Source organism: Vulpes vulpes, chromosome 6 (assembly GCF_048418805.1).
Source record: "Vulpes vulpes isolate BD-2025 chromosome 6, VulVul3, whole genome shotgun sequence".
In the NCBI taxonomy this organism is placed as follows: domain Eukaryota; kingdom Metazoa; phylum Chordata; class Mammalia; order Carnivora; family Canidae; genus Vulpes; species Vulpes vulpes.
Window position 1 is genome coordinate 71,508,465 of NC_132785.1, and position 21,441 is coordinate 71,529,905.

At 41.5% G+C, this 21,441-nt stretch overlaps 1 protein-coding gene across 6 annotated transcripts in view; it reads left to right on the forward strand.

Moving 5' to 3' along the window:
• The window catches only part of AP4S1 (adaptor related protein complex 4 subunit sigma 1), a 50,872-nt gene that overhangs the window by 23,433 nt on the left and 5,998 nt on the right, over positions 1 to 21,441 (forward strand). The window contains exons 2-6 of one of the 6 annotated variants that reach the window (XM_072761366.1): positions 6,664 to 6,870; positions 9,268 to 9,354; positions 10,156 to 10,224; positions 16,433 to 16,511; positions 20,306 to 20,412. In XM_072761366.1, coding sequence (XP_072617467.1) covers positions 6,733 to 6,870; positions 9,268 to 9,354; positions 10,156 to 10,224; positions 16,433 to 16,501 — 363 coding nt within the window. In that variant the 5' untranslated portion in view covers positions 6,664 to 6,732 and the 3' untranslated portion in view covers positions 16,502 to 16,511; positions 20,306 to 20,412. Of the gene's footprint in view, positions 1 to 6,663; positions 6,871 to 9,267; positions 9,355 to 10,155; positions 10,225 to 12,740; positions 12,975 to 16,432; positions 16,512 to 17,157; positions 17,241 to 20,305; positions 20,413 to 21,441 lie in introns of those variants that run through there. The other 5 variants (XM_026007669.2, XM_072761364.1, XM_026007666.2 and 2 more) reach the window with 5 other exon arrangements.

Here is a 21,441-nt window from a genome sequence, read left to right on the forward strand (position 1 = left end):
AAGGTAATATATTATCATAATGACATTTGCTAACTCTTAATGTAGCCCTTACAATGTGCCCACTGCCAAACCCAGTTCTAAGAACATTACATATACTAGCTCCTCTAATCCTTACAACCCAGAAGCCAAGTATTATCTGTTATTATTCCCATTGTACCTTTGACTGAGTATTAAGAGGTGAAGTAACTTGCCAACAATCACAAAATTAACACTCAAGCCCCAGTTCATGCCTTTGACTATTATACCGTTATGAGGACTTTATGTTTTCCTTGTAGAAATTTGCTTTTTAACTTGGAGGATTTTATTTCAGCCACTCTTCTGGGACCAAAAATGTTTTTGTCTAAATATGTGTGTGTGTGTGTGTGTGTGTTAAAATAATCTGATTCTAAAAAAAAAAATAATAATAATCTGATTCTGAGGTATAGAAATAGTGTTTAGAGCTAGAAAGGATATTAGCCATCATAAAATACCACTTTGATTGCTAGAAACTTCATCCTCTACTGCTTTCATGCATTGTATTGTTTGCTGTTTTCCAAATTAAATGTGCAGGCATTAGAGAATATCGACTTGATCATTCCCAAAGCTACCTGAAATTGATGCTTAGTAAGCTTAAATGAAATTCTAACAACACTAATACAATGAGCGAGGCAGGGAGCGTCAGATTATGTATGAGTCAGGGGACCAGAATGCAAGACTTCACTTTACCTCTCAGATTATCCATTTTCCCATCTGCAAAATGAAGGGAGTGCACATCTGGGATGACAGCTGTAAGTAAGGTGCCTGCCTCTGTCACCACACCCCGCTGCCTAACCTGTAACTGACATTACTAATCATTCGTGGCATCCTTTTGAACCTGAACATTTCCAGAATCCTTCCCAACACAGTGCTCAAAGCAGCTAATACAATTAGCCACAGTTGGCACCCAAACTTAAATCTATTTGTCATCTTTGGCTATGACAGTCTGTAAAGACTTCCGGTTCCAGCTCCCAGAATACACCCTCAGAAATATGAAAACTCTACCCATTTCAGTATGTGTTTCAGCCGTTGCAGCCTCTCTTTTCTCTAGGCATTTGGTTTGCATCATATAGTGTCATGGGACAGTGATCTGCTCCTGTTCTCCTAGGACTTTCCCTAATTCCCTCATCTTGGCCTTTAGGCATCCTGGCATAAGGCTTTCCCCAATGAAATCTCCCTTCTTTATCTGTCCTTGATTCACACAGGCTCTTGGGTGTAGAATCCCCTAGGATCTACTAGCCTAGGGGATCAAAACATCTTCCCCAGCCTTGTGTGTTGTTGAATGCAAAAAGTTTTATAAACAAAGGAAGTCCATATCCCCTCCCTGGCCACTCCCAGCACTTGTCTAAGCATATTCTTTCCTTACTGCCCTACCTCAGTTTCATAATTATTTGATTTCTCCCCTCCCTGATGATTAGTAACCAGGATAGGTGCTTAAAGCATTCATCTTCTGTTCTCAAATATGTACTTGTTTCTGAGTCTCCACACTGTGTATTTCGACTTTGTGTATTTTATAATAGAGTTTACAATTTTACTTGTCTGCTTTATTACCACTGTGTAATCCTACATTATAAATTGTGTAATTGTTTATGAACATACAAAAAAAAAAGATGATGTATTCGAGCCTTTAGATGCCTTCAGCTACTATTTTCAAGGCTTGCATCCTAATGAGTATCAATTCAACACACCCTTGTTTGTCATCCTTGCTCTTGAAGTCAGTGGGAAGGAATGCTGTGCTTGTTAAGGTGGACACCAATTTGATCTGTTGGTGTAACATCTCAAGGGGGTCATTTTACATCTCATTTTACCACTTAACGCAGCCAGGGCATTTAAAGGCAAAGGTCTGGCCATGAGTACCTTTGAGACAATATCTTTTTTTTTTTATTAAGATTTATGTATTTATTTGAGGGGCGGGGGCAGAGGGAAAGGAAATAAACAGATGCCCCACTGAACAGGAAGCCCAATGCTGTTTGGGGCTCGATTTGGGGATTCGGTGATTCGGTGCTCAGGTTCCATCCCAGGACCTTGAGATCATGAGCTGAGCTGAAGCCAGGAGTCAGACACTCAACCGACTGAACCACTGAGGCACCTGAGATAGTATCTTTTTCTTCTAGCTGGCAGTTGGAATCCAGAGTATAAAATTGTAATTTCTAACTTGTGTGAAGATTTGTTTTAAAATAACTTTGCTAAAAGGGAATAAAAGAATGGATGGTAACTTAATTTGCTAGTCTCCAGCCAAAATTTACTGGCAGTAATTTGTAAGGAGAATAAAGGCAGCACTTAACACCAAATGACTAAACAGAGGATGTTGCAATCCCACCTACAGTAGTGAGCTTATCTTCCTGGAAAAGGGAGTAGATGACCACAGGCCTCCCCCATGGCACAGCTGCCATGTCCCGGGCTGAGCTGGTCTGCATAACATCCTGTCCTGTGCCCTGAATGAACACGGCAGCTCAGGCTTTGCCAGACTGGGCCTGGCTCTTTCTAGCTCTTCATGTTTGGAATTGTTGGGAGATAACCACCTGTCTGATAGGGTTTAGGAAATAGAAGATGAGCTGGGAGAGCAAAGAATAATACAAAATGTAGTCCAAGAATTATCTCATAATCCGTTGCAACTTTTCTGTAAAATTATTCCAAATTTAAAAAGTTCATTTAAGAGGGGCGCCTGGGTGGCTTATTCAGTTAAGCAAGCGTTTGCCTTCAGCTCAGGTCATGATCCCAGGGGCCTGGGATCAGAGCCTCACATTGGGCTCCTAACTCGGTGGAGAGTCTGCTTCTCCCTTTCTTTCTGCCTCTGCCTCTCCCCCTGCCTGTGCGCACTTGCTCTTTCACTCTCTCTCAAATAAATAAAATCTTTTTTAAAAAGTTCATTTAAGAACTATTATTGGGCAGCCGGGGTGGCTCAGCAGTTTAGCGCTGCCTTCAGCCCAGAGCATGATCCTGGAGACCTGGGATCGAGTCCCATGTCAGGCTCCCTGCATGGAGCCTGTGTCTCCCTCTGCCTCTCTCTCTCTCTCTCTCTCTCTCTCTCTCTCTGTGTGTGTGTGTGTGTGTGTGTCTCATGAATTAATAATTTTTTTAAAAAATAAAAAAAGAGAACTATTATTAGTTTTTGGTCTTTTGCACCAAATTTTCATAGATATTACAAAATGTAAATATGATACTTTTAGGTGAGTCAGTGAGGCAGCTCTGAGGCTCATGACAAAAGAAGCACTGGCCATTGGTCAACATTGTGCTCTTTTGCCCTGATCCTTTCAAAGTCTATAGTTAAGTATAGGAGAACCAAACACAAGATTCAGTACAGGGACACCTGGGTGGCTCAGCAGTTGAGCGTCTGCCTTTGGCTCAGGGCCTGATCCCGGATTCCCAGGATCGAGTCCCACATTGTGCTCCTTGCATGGAGCCTGCTTCTCTCTCTGCCTGTGTATCTGCCTCTCTTTCTGTGTCTCTCATGAATAAATAAATAAAATCTTAAAAAAAAAAATTCAGTACAGCTGATTTAGGAATAAAATTGCAAGCATAACTGTTGAATGATGGGGATGAGTTAGGGAGTGTCATGGATCCAATTAAATTTGCTTGACTTCTGAGTTGCATCTCATTTCTGACACAAGAAATCCAGAGACTTTGGGCACCCTGCCATCCCTGAACTTCAATTTGATTGGCCTTAGAGTGGGGATAACACAAGTACCAGCCTCAGAGAATTGTGAGAATTAAGTAATATATGTAAATTGCTTGGCATAGGACCTTCCATAGGAATTGTTAGAGGGCCTTGGTGGGGCACTTCGGCAATAGTGGAGATTACTACGACTGCTTCCAACATTGATGGAAGAACTACTTCACTATAGATCTTGTCCCTACCGTCCATAAAATAAAGTTCATATTCCTTAGCATGACTTTTTTTCCTAAGGATTTTATTTACTTATTTAGTTGAGAGAGAGACAAAGCACAAGCAGGGGGAGGGGCAGAGGGAGCCAGAGAAGCAGGCTCCCCACTGAGCAGGGAACCCATGCAGGTGAGCCACCCACGCACCTGTCCTTAGTATGACTTCTAAAGCCAGTTTTATTTTTTTTTTTTAAAAAAGATTTTTGTTTATTTATTCATGAAAGACAAAGAGAGAGAGGCAGAGACACAGGCAGAGGGAGAAGCAGGCTCCAGGCAAGGAGCCCGATGTGGGACTGGATCCTGAGGCCATGGGATCATGCCCTGGGCCAGGGGCAGGTGCTCAACCGCTGAGCCACCCAGGGATCCCCTAAAGCCAGTTTTACTTTATGTGAGCAGCTCAATGTCCTGCAGCCATTGTTCCTGCCCCCTGAACGGCGTCTGCAGTGAACTTTCCAGAGCTGCCCCTATTTTTTCTGCCTCAGAGTCACTCTCTGTGGATCATTCTTCCAGATCTTGCTTAAATGCGCCTCCTCTGGGAAGCCATTTCCAACTCTCCCATCCTACCCGTCCGTGTACCTCAGAAGTACACCCTCCCGACTACAACTCATCTCCTTGTACTGCTGTTGCTTGTTTACCTACCCGGCACCTTTGCGAGGGGTGAAGATCAGAAAGATCAGAAATGACTACTTCTTAAAAAAAAAAAAAAGAAAGAAATAACTACTTCTTAATTTCCCATCAGACAGAACTTTGTAGTTCTAGTACAAATGCTCCCCACTCTGCTTTTGATGTGCTGGATTTTTGCTCAATCAATTAGAAAATGCTCATATTCATATCCTTTAAAATATTTGCAGAGGCTGAAGAAAAATACCCTAGCCGTGTATGGATAACCTCAGTACAGTCAGTAGGTTGAAGAAAATTAGCCCACCAGTTGTGTGACTGTCTCATCTCTTGATTTGTCCTCTCAGCTCTCTCCAAGTCTGAATCTCCTAAAGAACAAATTTTCAGGGAACACTGGGTTACAAAAAAGCAGGGGACAGCATTCACTCAAAGATCTTGTATCAATGCCATACTCAGCAGTGAGCAGTTAACATCCCTTTTGGGAAACCTCAATAATTTTCAGCTTATAAACTTCTTTTTTTAAAGATGTTATTTATTTATTGAGCATGGGGGGGCGGGCAGAATGAGTAGGAGAGAATCTCAAGCAGACTCCCCATTGAGCTGAGAGCCCATCCCACAACCCTGAGATCATAACCTGAGCCAAAATCAAGAGTCTGGTGCCTAACCAACTGAGCCACCAAGATGCCCCTCAACTTACAAACTTTTTAAGACCTTTCTGCATTAGACTTGAGTGGCGTTACCAATGTTTTTGTAAATATTTACTGTGTTTTTTACTTCTAACAATTTTGTGCTTTAATAAAGTGTTCTAAACATTACATAAAAATACAAGTCACCACTTCTTTTTTTTTAAGAATTTATTTATTGTTTCTAATGGCTGAGTAATATTCCACTGTATACATAGACCACATCTTCTTTATCCATTCATCTTTCAATGGACACCAAGGGATGAATGGATAAGGAAGATGTGGTCTATGTATACAGTGGAATATTACTCAGCCATTAAAAATGACAAATACCTACTATTTGCTTCGATGTGGATGGAACTGGAGGGAATTATGCTGAGTGAAATAAGTCAATCGGAGAAGGACAAACATTATATGGTCTCATTCATTTGGGGAATATAAAAAGTAGTGAAAGGGAATAAAGGAGAAAGGAAAGAAAATTAGTGAAAATATCAGTGAGGGAGACAGAACATGAGAGACTCCTAACTCTGGGAAATGAACAAGGGGTAGTGGAAGGAGAGGTGGGCAGGGGGTTGGGGTGACTGGGTGATGGGCACTGAGGGGGGGCACTTGGTGGGATGAGCACTGGGTGTTATGCTATGTGTTGGCAAATTTACCTCCAATTTAAAAAAAAAAGAATTTATTCATGAGAGACACACAGAGAGAGGCAGAGACATAGGCAGAGGGAGAGGCAGGGGTCCCTGCAGGGAGCCTGATGCAGGACTCAATTCCAGGACTCCAGGATCATGACCTGAGCCAAAGGCAGATGCTCAACCACTGAGCCACCCTGGCATCCCGAGGTCACCACTTCTTTGTCTGTGTATGTTCTTGGTACTTGACACATAATTGGTACCCAACAAAAATGATGAATCTAATGAACAAATATGAGTAGCAATACTGGAGAAATTAAAAAATGTTTTGGAAGAGGGGAGCCTGGGTGGCTCAGTCAGTTAAACATCCAACTCTATCTCAGCCCAAGTCTTGATCTCAGGGTGGTGAGTTCAAGCCCTGCATTGGAGCCTACTAAAAACAAACAAAAACTTTTGGAGGATAACTAATGAAAATGTATGTTTAGTTATTTTATTATTTTATTTTATTTTATTTTTAAAGATTTCATTCATTCATGAGAAACAGAGAGAGAGAGAGAGAGGCACAGAGACACAGGCAGAGGGAGAAGCAGGCTCCACTAAGGGAGCCCGACGCAGGACTCGATCCTGGGTCTCCAGGATCAGGCCCTGGGCCGAAGGCAGATGCTCAACCACTGAGCCACCCAGGGATCCCTTGTTATTTCATTAAACCTCATTTAGCTCATTTGAGTGAAAAACAGTATTGTTATTTATTTACTTCTGGTTCCTCTATAGAGCACATCTAATATTATTCTTTGAGATATTTGACCTTAGCTTTTTATTGTTCTTTCACCCTTCAGGTTCTAATTATAGGCACCTCTTGACATAACTTTTGAACTATCTGGAAAAACACTGGCCAGAAAAAAAAAATGATAAAATTTTTTCTAATGGTGAATAAACAAGGACAGACCCGACTTTCTAAATACTATGAACATGTGGAGATTAATAAGCGTACACTTCTTGAAACGGAAGTCATAAAGAGCTGTCTCTCCCGATCCAGTGAACAAGTAAGTTTCTGGTTCTGTCTTTTATCTCTGCGTTCAACTTGGCAATGGCAGATTTGTTATTACTGAGTCTCAAGGGCCATCATTTTCTTCAAACTACATTCTTTTCAACAGCTACTAGGGAAAATAACAAATGGAGTGAAATGAAGACTGAAGCATAGCTCTCTTTATGTCGCCTTAAGGAAAATACAAATAAGGAAAACCAGGAAAAGTCTTGAGTTCTTATTTAGGTCAGCACATTTGTCTCAAATTTATTCCAGCTCATAGGCATATCTTCTTTTTTGTCTGTATGAATGCAGCCCTCACAACTCTTAGGAGTGCTTCCAGCAGGTGGCTTTCTCTAAGCCAAGAGATAAAGGTCAGATTATTGGTTTATAGGTGAGCACTTGAGACCTGCTTTGTGCCAGAGGATAATAGTGTGATTCTCACGTAGAGCATAATTTTTTCCTGCTTATCATTTTTGTAAACTTAACACCAATGTAAAGGAGAACTAGTGATTTAAAAAACAAAGCAAATTTGAACTTGTCTTTTATTATGTAGATGGAGTAAGTGGAAGTTAAAAATTCCTATGAAACAACAAATCTATCCATTCTGTCAAAATAGAGGTTAGATACAAGTAGGAATTTTAGGAACTGGGCCTATTTTTACAAAGAAGTTTAATTGGAGAATTACTTAATCGGGGTCCTAAACTTTGAGTTCACTGGAAATCACTGAACAAATTGCAGCAAAAGCAGAAAGCTTGTTTAAACCACCCATTAATTTTGCCGGGTCTCCATTTCACAGCATATGTAGAAAGGCTGCCTGCAGGCACCACTGCTAGGTCTTAAAATATTAAAGTACATCAGTGCTCAGAAGTTACATGTTGGGACTGTGTTTCCCTTGGCTTCTAAATTGATTTTCCAGCGTCCACATCTCAGAGTCCTCTTTGAATTACTACTTTGGCCTGCCACGGCACACACTGCTTGCTTCATGCAGTTGTCAGAGGGAAACAGGAATGGTTAAAGGGCTGGGTGAAGAGCCTCATACTTGAAGTAAAGATAAACTCCAGAAGTATTTCTGTTGAATCTCTCTGCAGAATACAGGCACTGCACAGTTTCAAACACCATCTTCACTGATACATTATCTTTTGAAATATATGCCTTGGAACGATATTTTTGAAGCATTCTGAATTATTTTAGATTTTAAAAGGAACCCACTGGGCTTTGGGATAATTAGGCACTGAAGTAACACAATTGCAGCTTAGTTTTTATTTTATCCACAAAGGTGCTTTGGTACTTTTTTTTTTTTTTTTTTTAATGTCAGAAACTCCCAAGAGGCTTTGAAAAATGTTCTTTCAAATAGGTTGTGTTTCCTTGAAAGATCCAACTGAGCAGAAATCACACTGGCTCTACAGTGAGCCAAAAGCAACAGAATGGTCCTGCACTTCTTACCTTTATCCTAATTTCAAATAAGAGCCTCAAATTCCTGCATTTTATAGGTTGTCAAGTGGTTTTCCCATGGAAAAAAATTTCATAATTAAAACTAACAGCTTAATCTCCAGGAGCTTCTGGGCACCCAAGAGCAATCATGCCAGTGCAAACAGCCACACAGTTTATGCGTAATCACATTTGGCCAAGCACACCCAAAAATCCAAAGGAAGGGCAGCACTGCGCCGTTAGCCTGCTATCCAATTCCCATCTGCCCAGGGCCATCCCAAAACCCTTTGTACAATGGCTGTAGGAGAGAGATGAATTGGAAGGGAGTTGTTTTATCCACAAGTCAGTGGTGCTAACTTGTTATTAATTCATAGGAAGCAATGTTTACAATGGGAGATTTTCTCTAGCATCTGCCCCACAAAAGCCAAAACTTTAAATAATTTATAGAAGAGTCTACATTTATTCTTTTCATCAGCCTAAGAAAAAGAAATCAGGATTCTTTTTGCATGTGTGTATGCTGTGTATATTTGGTTGTTTGGTGGCTATTAAATAATACAAAATGAAATCTCTAATTGCTTCCAAAAGAGCCTATGGGAGATGAAAAGAAGAAAACCTTCTCTGTCATGTTGGCTTATTTTAATGTTGAGGCAGTTTAAAATGCTGATTATTTAGTACCTTTGCCTGCTGATTTCTACACAGAGTGAAGCAAAGGAATGAGAAGGAGTAAGGTGGGAACCCATGTGGCTGCTCCAATCGTTTTTTCCTGAACCGCCTCTCTGCCTCCCACTAGAGATGCTTCCAAGTAGTCCCCTGAATATTGTGAAGAAGCCACCAACAGGCAACCAACAAAGATTGTGTAACATTTTAATACTGTATATTTCTAGGAATATGTTGACCCATACTGAAATCAGAACCTAGAAATTATGCAGGCCTTTTTGAAGAGATCCTTGGAACCATAGGAATTAATGTCTTTTTTTTTTCCTAGTGCTCTTTCATTGAGTTTAAGGATTTCAAGCTGATATATCGACAGTATGCAGCTCTCTTCATTGTGGTTGGAGTTAATGACACAGAGGTGAGATAATAGAGGAGCCTATGGAAAATGCAAGAAAATTAGGAATGACAGACTGATTTTTACTCCCCTTAAATTGTCATTTCCTACTCACCTAAGAGTTCTCTTGCTTGACTCTTGGAGGTCTTGGTTTCTATCAAGGCTAGGGAAAGCTATGTGGAAGAAAAATCCCTAGGATTGTTCCTGGATTGGAGGAGCACCTGTGAGGAAGCATAAAACTCCAGAATGCTTTTCCCAACCCTAGGCAACACCAGTGTCTTGTTGTTCTGTGTGGCACAGTGGGACAGCTTAGACAGGTAGAGGCCAATCAACTGTAGCATTAAATATAAGCTGACATATCAGAAACCTGAGCAAACTGTAACAATGATTGTGTTGTGATTGAATTTCCTCAGATTCAGTCTACCTTTCTAGAAGCGTCAGTCTCAAGTCAACAGAACCTATGGCTCTGGAATCCCTGCAAAGGCGTTTAAGATTTAAGATACTTTCAGAATTTCAGTTGGTTGTTTTTTATCTGTGAACCAGATTTTAAGGTAGTTTCCCATCTTCACAAATGGAGAAGTGGTGGCATGACAAACGTGAAATGTTGTTTCAGCCAGTTGATGATAAAGTCAGGGAGAAGACCTCAAAACTCAATCTGGTTTCAGTCCCACTAAATTCATTAGGGACTTAAAATCTTAAGGTTAAGGCTTTCACTGTTCCTTCTTTCAAACAAGTGAGTCGTAGAACTACTCTGAATATTTGTCAGTGTCTAATTTACACATGGGCCATACTAAAACTAATTGTACCTTTTCTTGTTTATTTCAGAATGAGATGGCAATTTATGAATTTATCCATAACTTTGTGGAAGTGTTAGATGAGTACTTCAGCCGAGTGGTAAGTCTAATGGCTAAAAAATGGTTTTGCCCACCGCCCAACTTCCCAGAAATGGGTCTGTATGAAGAACCTGTGTTAGTATAAAGCTTTAATATGTAAAAGTTAAAACCCAGATGATGCCACATTTTCTTTACCTTTCCTTCTGGCTTATCCAAAGTGCTACAAAACCTATATGTGTGCCTTATGTTCTTCTTTATAAAGAACCAGTTCTACAAGACTAAGAACTGCTTATGTCTTTCTTTTAATTAAGAGATTTGGGGCACCTGGGTGGCTCAGTGGTTGAGTGTCTGCCTTCAGCCCAGGGCATGATCCTGGGGTCCTGGGATCAAATCCCACACTGGGCTCCCTGCATGGAGCCTGCTTCTCCCTCTGCCTATGTCCCTACTTCTCTGTGTCTCTCATGAATAAATAAATAAAATCTTAAAAAAATAATAATAATTAAGAGACTTTGCTATTTAACTTACTCTCTGTCTCTTTTCCCTTTCTTTCTTTCTTTCTTTTTTTTTTTTTTTTTTTCTGTTTCCCTTCCTAAGGCACTAGGAACCTTTTTAGTTTAGGAATCATTTCCGTCCAAATCTTTGCTTTTATGATCAAAACCAACTCCCCTTAAGGAATACATGAGTTCCTTTCCAGCAGCCCCCTTTTTAAAGATTTTATTTATTTATCTGAGAGAGAGAGAGACAGTGTGTGTAATTGTGTGTGTGCATGCGTGCATGTGAGAGTGGGGAGAGGGGCAGAGGAGGAGGGAGAGAATCTCAAGCAGACTTCCCCCTGAAAGCAGAGCCTCACATGGGGCTCAATCTTACTACCCTGAGATCATGACCTGAGCTGGAACCAAGAATCAGATGCTTAGCTGACTGAGCCACCCAGGTGCCTCCCTGTTTTGTCTTTAAAAGACAAAACAAAAAACCCCAGAATTTTGAAATACAATTTACATGCCCCGATACTCACGCATTTAATGTATATTAGGTTTTAGTACTTCCACAGAGTTGTGCAACCATCAGCACAATTTTAGAATATTTCATACCCCCAACAAACACCATAGCTATTAGCATTTCCCTCCCAGCAATCCCCCTCCCTGGCTCCAGGCCCTAGGTAATCGCCAATCTACTTTTTGTCTCTATGGGTTCACCTATTCTAGACAGTTTATTTATATAGAATTGTACAACATGTGGTCTTTTGTGGCTTTTTTCTTTTTTTACTTAGCATATGTTTTCAAAATTCATGTGTCACACGATTCATGTATCACATGTTATAGCATATGATGTGTCAGTACTTCTTTCCTTTTTATTGCCAAATAATATTCTGCTATATGGATATGCCACATATTGTTTATCCAGCTAATAGTTGATGGACATTTGGGGGTTAATGGTACTTTTGCCTATTATAAGTAATGCAGCTTTGAACATTTGTGTAAACATTATTGCGTAGCATCATATTTTCAGTTTTCTTGGTTATAATATACCTAGGAGTAGAATTGCTAGGTGATGTGGTAACTCCACGTTTAACATTTTGATGCACTTTGTTTTCCAAAGTGGCTGCATGATTTAAATTCTCATCCATAGTGTCTGAGGGTTCTGATTTCTTCGTGGTCTTGGCAAGACGTTTTATTTTCTGTCTTTCTGATTATAGCCATCCTGGTGGGGATGAAGTGGTATAGAGGCCAATACATTGTGGTTTTGAGGGATGCCTGGGTAGCTCAGTGTTTGAGTGTCTGCCTTTGGCTCAGGGCATGATCCTGGAGTCCCAGCATTGAGTCCCGCATCGGGCTCCTTGTGGGGAGCCTGCTTCTCCCTCTGCCTGTGTCTCTGCTTCTGCCTCTCTGTCTCTCTCATGAATGAATAAATAAAATCTTTAGAGTGATTTTTTTAAAATTTTTTATGATAGTCACACACACACAGAGAGAGAGAGAGGCAGAGACACAGGCAGAGGGAGAAGCAGGCTCCATGCACCGGGAGCCCGACGTGGGATTCGATCCTGGGTCTCCAGGATCGTGCCCAGGGCCAAAGGCAGGCGCCAAACCACTGCGCCACCCAGGGATCCCTAAATAAAATCTTTAAAAAAATATATGGTTTTGATTTGCATTTCACTAATGCACAGCAAATATTGAGCATCTTTTCATGTGTTTATTGGCCATTTTTATATCTTCTTTGGAGAAATGTCTGTTTAAATCCTTTGTCCATTTTTCAGTTGAATTATTTGTCTTTTTATTGTTGAGCTGTAAGAGTTCTTTATATATTTTGAATACAGATCTCTTTGAATTGATTGGATAGAAAAATCTTTGAACTAATTGAATACAAATACAAATATTGATAGGTATTTGGTGGAAGAAATTTTCTTTTTTTTTTGGTAGTGTTCTGTGAATTACAAGAGTTTTTAATTTTGATAAAGTTCAATTAATTTATTTTTCCTTTTTTGCTTATGTTTTTGGTGTCATGTCTAAAAAGGCTTTGCCCAACTTAAGATCATGAAGATTTACTCCAGTGTTTTCTTCTTCTTCTTTTTTTTTTTTAAAGATATTATTTATTCATGAGAGACACAGAGAGAGGCAGAGACATAAGCAGATGGAGAAGCAGGCTCCATGCAGGGAGCCCAATGCAGGACTCGATCCCAGGATCCCGGGATCATTACCTGAGCTAAAGGCAGATGCTCAACCGCTGAGCCACCCAGGAATCCCAAGTGTTTTTTTCTTTTAGTTCCTACATTTAGTTCTTTGATCCATTTTGAGTAATTTTTATATATGGTGTGAGGTAGGGGTCTAACTTCATTCTTTTGTATGTAGATATCCAATTTTCCCAACACCACTCTGGGAAACGAATTAGGGGTTGTGGAAGGGGAGGAGGGCGGGGGGTGGGGGTGAATGGGTGACGGACTCTGAGGGGAGCACTTGACGGGATGAGCACTGGGTGTTATTCTGTATGTTGGCAAATTGAACACCAATAAAAAAATAAATTTATTACTTAAAAAAAGTTTAAAAAAATAAATAAATAATAAAAAAAATAAAAAATAAATTTAAAAAAAGGTTACATCTTGGGACGCCTGGGTGGCTCAGTGGTCAAGCATTTGCCTTCGGCCTGGGTCATGATCCCAGAGTCCTGGGATCAAGTCCCACATCACGCTCTCCTGCAGGGAGCCTGCTTCTCCCTCTTGCCTGTGTCTCTGCCTCTCTGTGTGTGTCTCTCATGAAAAAATAAATAAAATCTTTAAAAAAAAGAATTTATATCTTCAGGGGTGCCCGAGTGGCTCAGTTGGTTAAATGTCTGCCTTTGGCTCAGGTCAGGATTCCGGGGTCCTGAGATGGAGCCCTGCATTACACTCTCTGCTCAGTGGGGAGCCTGCTTCTCCCTCTCCCTCTGCTGCTTCCCCTGTGTCTGCTCTCTCTCTCTCTCTCTCTGTTAAATAGATAAATAAAATCTTAAAAAAAAAAAAAAGTTATATCTTCAGTCTAACTCCTAATACCTGAAGTAAAGTTTGTTTTTTTTTTTTTTTTTTAATTTTTATTTATTTATGATAGTCACACAGAGAGAGAGAGAGAGAGGCAGAGACACAGGCAGAGGGAGAAGCAGGCTCCATGCACCGGGAGCCTGATGTGGGATTCGATCCCGGGTCTCCAGGATCACGCCCTGGGCCAAAGGCAGGCGCTAAACCGCTGCGCCACCCAGGGATCCCTGAAGTAAAGTTTGGCAAGCTGCTTCTGCATGGGGACAGTCAACTATCCTGTTTTCATTGCTTTAGTGCAGTGGTTCTCAAAGTACGGTTCCTGGACCAGCAACATAAACATCCTTGGGAACTTGTTTAAAAAACAAACTGTGGGCCCACCCCAGAATATTGAATCAGAAACTCCGAATTGAGGTTCAGCAATCTGTTTCAACAAGCCTTCTGGATGATTCTGATGCATGCTTAGATTTGAGACCCACTGACTTAATGCATAAGGAAAGCTGGAAAGCTGCCTGTGGCCTGTGAGATGGTTGTGCATCTAGCTAGGAGTTAGTGCCGCTGAAGCTGGAAGAGGGAAAAAGGTCAGGCCATTCCAGAGACTGTCCATGAGGGGGTCCATGAGGGGTAGGGGACATTAAGGCTGGCTTTTTTTTTTTTTAAGATTTTATTTTATTTATTTATTCATGACAGAGAGAGAGAGAGAGAGGCAGAGACACAGGCAGAGGGAGAAGCAGGCTCCATGCACCGGGAGCCATACGTGGGATTTGATCCTGGGTCTCCAGGATCGCGCCCTGTGCCAAAGGCAGGCGCCAAACCGCTGCGCCACCCAGGGATCCCCAAGGCTGGCTTTAAAGTCCATCTTTCTACCGACTGCTTGGAGAGAGTGCCACAACTGAGCACTGTCTGATAGAACTTTCAGCCACTGCAGAAATGTACTATACCTGTGCTATCCAGTACAGTAGGCACCAGCCACATGTGGCTTTTCAAAATTTGAAATGTGATTAGTGTAAAGGAGGAAATGAGGAATTTAATTTTAATTTGTTCGATTCGCCATATGATGCTGGTGGTTACCATACTGGACAGGACAGCTCTGGCTGCTGCCTAAACACAGTAACCACTCCCTTAAGACAGACTGGTTTGCTGGTTTGCAAGTCAGGGTTAGTGACTCAGAGCTGACCATGATTAGCCATTTTAAGGGAATACCTATCAAGAAGAATAACATTTCCCCAAAAAGTAATATTTTAAACCTGGGATAATCATGAGTGAGTCCAAGCAGTATCATTGCTAAGGTTTTTAAAATTACCATTATTATATTCGGTGACCGAGAATAAATAGCATGTTGCTGAATTCTTGCTGTAGTCCTGGGGAGAGAGTCAGTAACCACATGAACCACAGAAGTAAAGATTAGAATTTAATTTAAACTGGTGACTACACAGGACTCCAGAAGTACTGTGAGATGGCTCAGTTTAGGATGACAGTAGCAAAAAGAAGAGAAAAGAGGAGGGAAGACAGTACTATGGGAAAGAAAATAGAATCTGTCCCACTCGGAGAATGCCGTGTCATCTAAGATTTATTTTTAGGTTTGTGAGTTTTAAACATTCTTTCTGAGACTATTTTAATCTTAGTTTCCAAATCTTAAATTTGGAGATGAGTCTCATGCTGTCTGGGCTGAAAGAAGCATCTCAGCATCATATTTCAAAACAAAAAGACAACCCAGTTAGCTTCCATGGAGGCAGTTTTGCAGGAGAGGATGGTGGGGTCAGGGTTGTTACTGCTTCACTGGACAAACCTTAAGTCCTTTCAGATATGAATTTAACTGTTTACTTTTTTCTCCATGATTTTTTTATGAAACAAACATCTAAGATCGTTGAAAAAAATTAGAAACACATATAAGCAAAAAGAAAGGGGAGAAGATCATGAGTAAGCCCGTGACTTACTGATATATATTATTGGGTACGTTTCCTTTTAGACATTGTATATCTGTCAGTATCTAATTGTGTCTGTATCTTTCTCTATGTGTACATATATCCATGGGATAATACTGTAGATACCCTGCTGTAACTTGCTTTTTTTACTTAATGGTGTTAATACTTAGAGATCTATACCCTCATTTGTGGATCTGCTATAATTTATTTAACTAGTGCCCCTTTCATAGATACTCAGCTTGTTTTCAGTAATTTGCTACCATAAACAGCATTACCATGAACATCCCACCACACAGTGTTGTGCTGTTATCTAATTATTTCTTTTGGTTAAACTTCTAGAAGTAAAATTGATGGATTCAGAGGGCGTGCAAACATATCAAATTAGCTATCATCCGTAAAGGTTGAGTTGGTCTATTCCCTCTATGTTCAGCGGATGAATTGTTCTGGTTGGCAAAATTCCTCCAAACTGCCATTTTATAAAAAAGCACAGTCAAAGGGCGCCCGGGTGGTGCAGGGACCCTTGGTTTAACTCAGGTCCTGATCTCAGGGTCATGAGATGGAGCCCCAAGTCAGGCTCCACGCTCAGGGCTTGCTCTCTCTCTGCTCTGCCCCCAACTCGTGCGCATGCACGCCCTCTCTAGCTCTCAAATAGATAAATCTTTAAAAATAAATAAACAAAAAGCACAATCCCGGACTCAAGGCCTTCCTGCTCTCGGACTTCTACGACGTACAGAGCTGCTTCCCTGACCTGCTTCGAGGCTGGTGGCCAGAGCAGCTGCAAACTCTGCTAGGCGCCTGCGTCCCAGTGTCTCATTCTCATCCTTGTACTTTTTTCTCTTTTCCAGAGTGAATTAGATGTATCCTTTTTCAAAGCTGTGAGCCAAGTTTTCCTCAGTAGGCAAAGCACAGGCTAGTCCTGATCAGGTAAGTGCCATGGGGGCAGGAAAAGGATTCAGCAGAAACCAGAATCTAGAATGCTAATCATCCATCAACAAGTAACAAAATAGAGGTGCAAAAGCTTTGCAGAAACACCTTTGCTCTTTTTTTACAAAATAATTCTTTTTTTTTTTTTTTTTTAAGATTTTGTATTTATTTATTCATGAGAGACACAGAGAGAGGCGCAGAGACACAGGCAGAGGGAGAAGCAGGCTCCATGCAGGGAGCCCAATGCGGGACTCGATCCTAGGACTCCAGGATCGCACCCTGGGCGGAAGGGAGGCGCTCAACCTCTGAGCCACCCAGGCGTCCCAAAGATTCTTTTTTTTTTTTTTTTTAATGATAGTCACAGAGAGAGAGAGAGAGAGAGAGAGGCAGAGACACAGGCAGAGGGAGAAGCAGGCTCCATGCACCGGGAGCCCGATGTGGGATTCGATCCCGGGTCTCCAGGATCGCGCCCTGGGCCAAAGGCAGGCGCCAAACCGCTGCACCACTCAGGGATCCCCCAAAGATTCTTATTGGGACTATTGGGACTTAATTCTTATTAAGACTGTTATATTTTTCAGACAGGGCAAAACTATGGTCATAGTTGATAATAACTGGTATAATAATGCAACTTCTTTAACCTTTACAGAATTTAATGCAGCCAGAAAGTGCTTAGTCCTCCTGGAGAGAATGGATTTTCATGCATCCAAGTATAAATCTCCAGAAATCCCTTACGTGATCAGATTTAGGCCTTCAAGGATGATAAACCGGAGGGTTAAAGAATTGCCTGACTTGTATTCATTTACTTTTATAATAGAGAAAGCTCTCTTTTTCTTCTCTTTCTAGTCCTTTTTATCAAATTATGCAAGGGCCCCCAAACAGTAGTTGCTCCAAATACCGTAGGCCTGTGGATTTTGACAGGGGCCCACTAGGCTTTGTGTGAGTGCTCTGGAGGCAAGTTGACCTTTTTTTTTTTTTTTTTAAGATTTTATTTGTTCATTTGAGAGAGGGAAACATGAGCAGGAAGGACAGGAAAGGGAGAAGCAGGCTCCCCACTGAGCAGGGAGCCAATGTGGGGCTCAATCCCAGGACCCCAGGATCATGACCTGAGCTGAAAGCACACGCTTAACCATCTGAGCCACCCAGGCGCTCCACAAGTTGACTTTTAAGTTAATTTTTACTTCAGAAATCTGCTTACCACTTGTAAGCAATTAATGAGAGAGTCCTTTGGGAAAAGCACCAGGCTTAAATCTAAAATAGTAACATTAAATATAACATGTTAATTATAACATGTTTCTATATACATATATATACATTAGACATCAGTATATTTGGGAGAAATGGCCATTTAGCTTTTACTACTGATAGAAAATATGTTGATCAACTCCATTTGCAGCTGTATCTGGAAGCCTCTTAAATTAACTGGGAAAATCTGAGTGCCCTCTAGTGGTGAGTGACCTAAATCTATAGGATTCCTTTGACCTAGGACACCCAAGATCAGACTGTACGTTAAGGTATATTTTTACTCAGCACCTTACGTTCCGTTTAAACTAAGCCCTTTATAAAGCAATTCAAAATAAATCTCTTCCTCCTGTACAGGGGAATAAGAGAAATGCCTTTTGATTTAAAAAGTCTTCAGAGGGACGCCTGGGTGGCTCAACGGTTGAGCGTCTGCCTTCAGCTCAGATAGTGATCCTGGCCCGGGATCAAGTCCCACGTCAGGCTCCGTGCGTGGAGCCTGCGTCTCCCTCTGCCTGTGTCTCCGCCTCTCTCTGTGTGTCTCTCATGAATAAATAAATAAAATCTTTAAGGAATAAAAAAATAAAAGTCATCGGGAAGATAGGAAAAGCTATTAGACCCCTCCCTAGGAATATAGAAACCCAAGTTTCTCTTTTGAACCTGCCACAAACTGTATGTGTTGGGAAAGACACATCAACCCTTCATCTCAAAATAGTAGAATTAGGCTAGAAGAGCTTTAACATCCTCTCAGCCTTAATAGTTGATGTTGCCATGACTCTAGGTAAATGAGCTGAGCTACCTTTCACCCAGAACAGGAAGAGAGACTGTAACTAGTCTGGAAATTCAGAGAATTAAAATGAATCAAATATAACAGGGTATATATTATATAAGCTGAACTAGTTGCATTGATGCATCTTATATATTGAATAGATGTTTATTAGAAGTAGAGACGGGTTTGTCTTTATAGTTCTCTGGTATAGTATAGTTCCAGGTAACGATCTCCAGCATTCTCTTTCTCTTCTCTTTTTTAAGATTTTATTTTTAAGCAAATCTCCACACCCAACATGGGGCTCAAACACAACCCCAAGATCAAGAGCCCCATGCTCTTCCCACTGAGCCAGCCAGGTGCCCCGAGTTCCAGCATTCTTGTTCAAATTTAATTTCCACACCAAGGCACACAGTTTGCTATCTTTTCCCTTTATTTTACTTAGTTTCATTTTTGCCTTCCCTTCCTTTTTTTTAGGGGGAGGTTTCCAAGTTTTATTCAAGAACTCATGCAAAATATTTGGGATAAATGGGTTTTAATCCTCATCTTCTTCCTCTTCTGTGTCCTGGTTAGTTTGGAAGTAACGCAACTCGTAACTCCCTTTGCTGTTAGCAACTACGCGCAATCAGTCATGGAGGTTATTCTTCAAATACTTTTTTGGTGAGATATTTCAAATACCCTTTTTTTTTTTTTTTAAGATTTTATTTATTCATTCATGAGAGACACACACAGAGAGGCAGAGACACAGGCAGAGGGAGAAGCAGGCTCCACGCAGGGAGCCCGACATGGGAGTCAATCCCAGGTCTCCAGGACCAGGCCCTGGGCTGAAGGCAGTGCTAAACCGCTGAGCCACCCAGGCTGCCCTCAAATACCTTTGGAAAAAGGCACCTCAGAAGTTACAGGATTCTTGCTCTTGCTGCTTTCTGTGGTTACAACCGCTCTACTGAGATTCCCAGCTTTTCCATTCACTTTGATTCTCTCTTGAAGAAAGTGCTCAAAATTGGCAGCATCCATGATTCCATCTTCTATAGGGTGGGTGCAATCAAGGGTAAACTTCAGAACTTGCTTCTTTTTTTTTTTTTTTTTTTTTTTTGCCCCCTTTGCCACAAGCTTTTTCACAGGTGCCATGGTGGCAGCGGAGGCAGAAAGGAAACTATTTTTTTAAATCAAAGTACGAATAACATATAATGTTAGTTTCAGACATACCTCTGGCTAGTTTTATATATTTAGCCCTTCAGAATGACAGGTGTATCCACCTGACAGATTAGGAATTTTGCTTCATCTTTAGAGAAGGGAACTGAATCTGTCCAGACCTGGAAGTGTATGCCTCTGCTCCAGGCATAATTTCACCTGGACTTCCAGTGGCCTAAAAGTGGAAAAGATGGTGGATAGAATATGGGATACCTCTCTCCTATTAACATTTTCAGAGGGTTTCTACCCTTAGCCATCTGAAAAAAAAAATCAAATTAAAACCCATGCATTTACTCTGCCTCGTACATAGTTCTTTCTAACTAGAAGGACCTCTAGGCACCAGTTTCATAACAGTAAGACAAGGGAGCCTTTTAGAGGTGCAGCCTATGTCCTGCCCCCTCGGTGTAGGCCAGAGGTCTTCTCCATCACTGCCCTAGGAGCATATGACCAGCAACCTGCTGAAGCAGCTACCATGGTTCGGGTCTGCTCTGCCAGGAAAGCTTCTTCAGGCCTTGAAAGCCTGCAAACAAGCAACCAATAGAATTGCAACCTGGAGCTTGTTCTCCCAACACTCACAACACCTATCTTTGTGTTTGCTCAGGCTTAAGAAAGCCTTCTTTGTCCACCCACATGGAATAGACGTGCTTCAAAGCTTGGTTTTGGTGTAGCACCAGGAGGATGGAAGTCAAAACCTCATGGAATTCCCAAGAAGCCATTGACTTGCAATCTTTTTCTTCAGAAGCGTCACCACCCTGAAGCATTTTAAGAATGGGGCAGCTTTCCAAAGTCCACATGGTTAGACTTTGAGAAATAAAAACACACTGTTTATATACAAGCCCTAGAATGGGCTTGTTCTACTGCTAATAAGACTAACAGCACAGAACAAGACAAGTGGGATTTTAAAAAGAAATGACCTGGGGACACCTGGGTAGCTCAGCCGGTTAAGCATCCAACTCTTGGTTTCAACTCAGGTCATGATGTCAGGTTTCTGGGATAGAGACCCTCCTCACAGCAGGCTCCACGCTCAGCAGGGAGTCTGCTTCCCCTCTCTCCCTCTGCCCACCCCCTACCCCCTGCTCATATTCTCTCTCTCTCTCTCAAATAAATATATATTTTTGAAAGAAAAGAAATGACCTAAGCACAAGAAATTAGGACAGAAATTCTGGGCTTCTTGAAAACCCTTTCACTAAGTGGCAACTCTATGTTGCAGGTGCAGGTAGTGTCAGTGTCAGGGACCCTCGGGACCAAGCATGTCAGTGACCTAAATCATTCACATGCCATGCATAAGATCCTGTACATTCTTCACATTCTACTCCACCCACTGAGCTAAAATGTTGCCCAAAGATTCCCGAGGCCCTGCTTCTATACGGAAAGTTTAGTAGACTTATTTAAGAATTCAAGTTCTGGAGGTGCCTGGGTGGCTTAATTGGTTGAGCGTCTGCCTTCAGCTCAGGTCATGATCCTGGGGTCCTGGGATTGAGCCCCACGTCCGGCTCCCAGCTCAGCAGGGAGTCTGCTCCTTCCTCGCCCTCTGCCCCTCCCCCCATTTGTGTTCTCTCTCACTTGCTCTGCTTTGCTTTCTCTCTCAAATAAATTACAAAAAAAGATTTCAAGTATATATACTTCTCCACACAACTGAGGGCAGGGATGACAGCTTGGGATGGTAACTGGTGGGACGATAACCCACATATATGCGAGGGAAGTAAAGCAGGGAACAGGCTAGAAACCCTCTTTGTA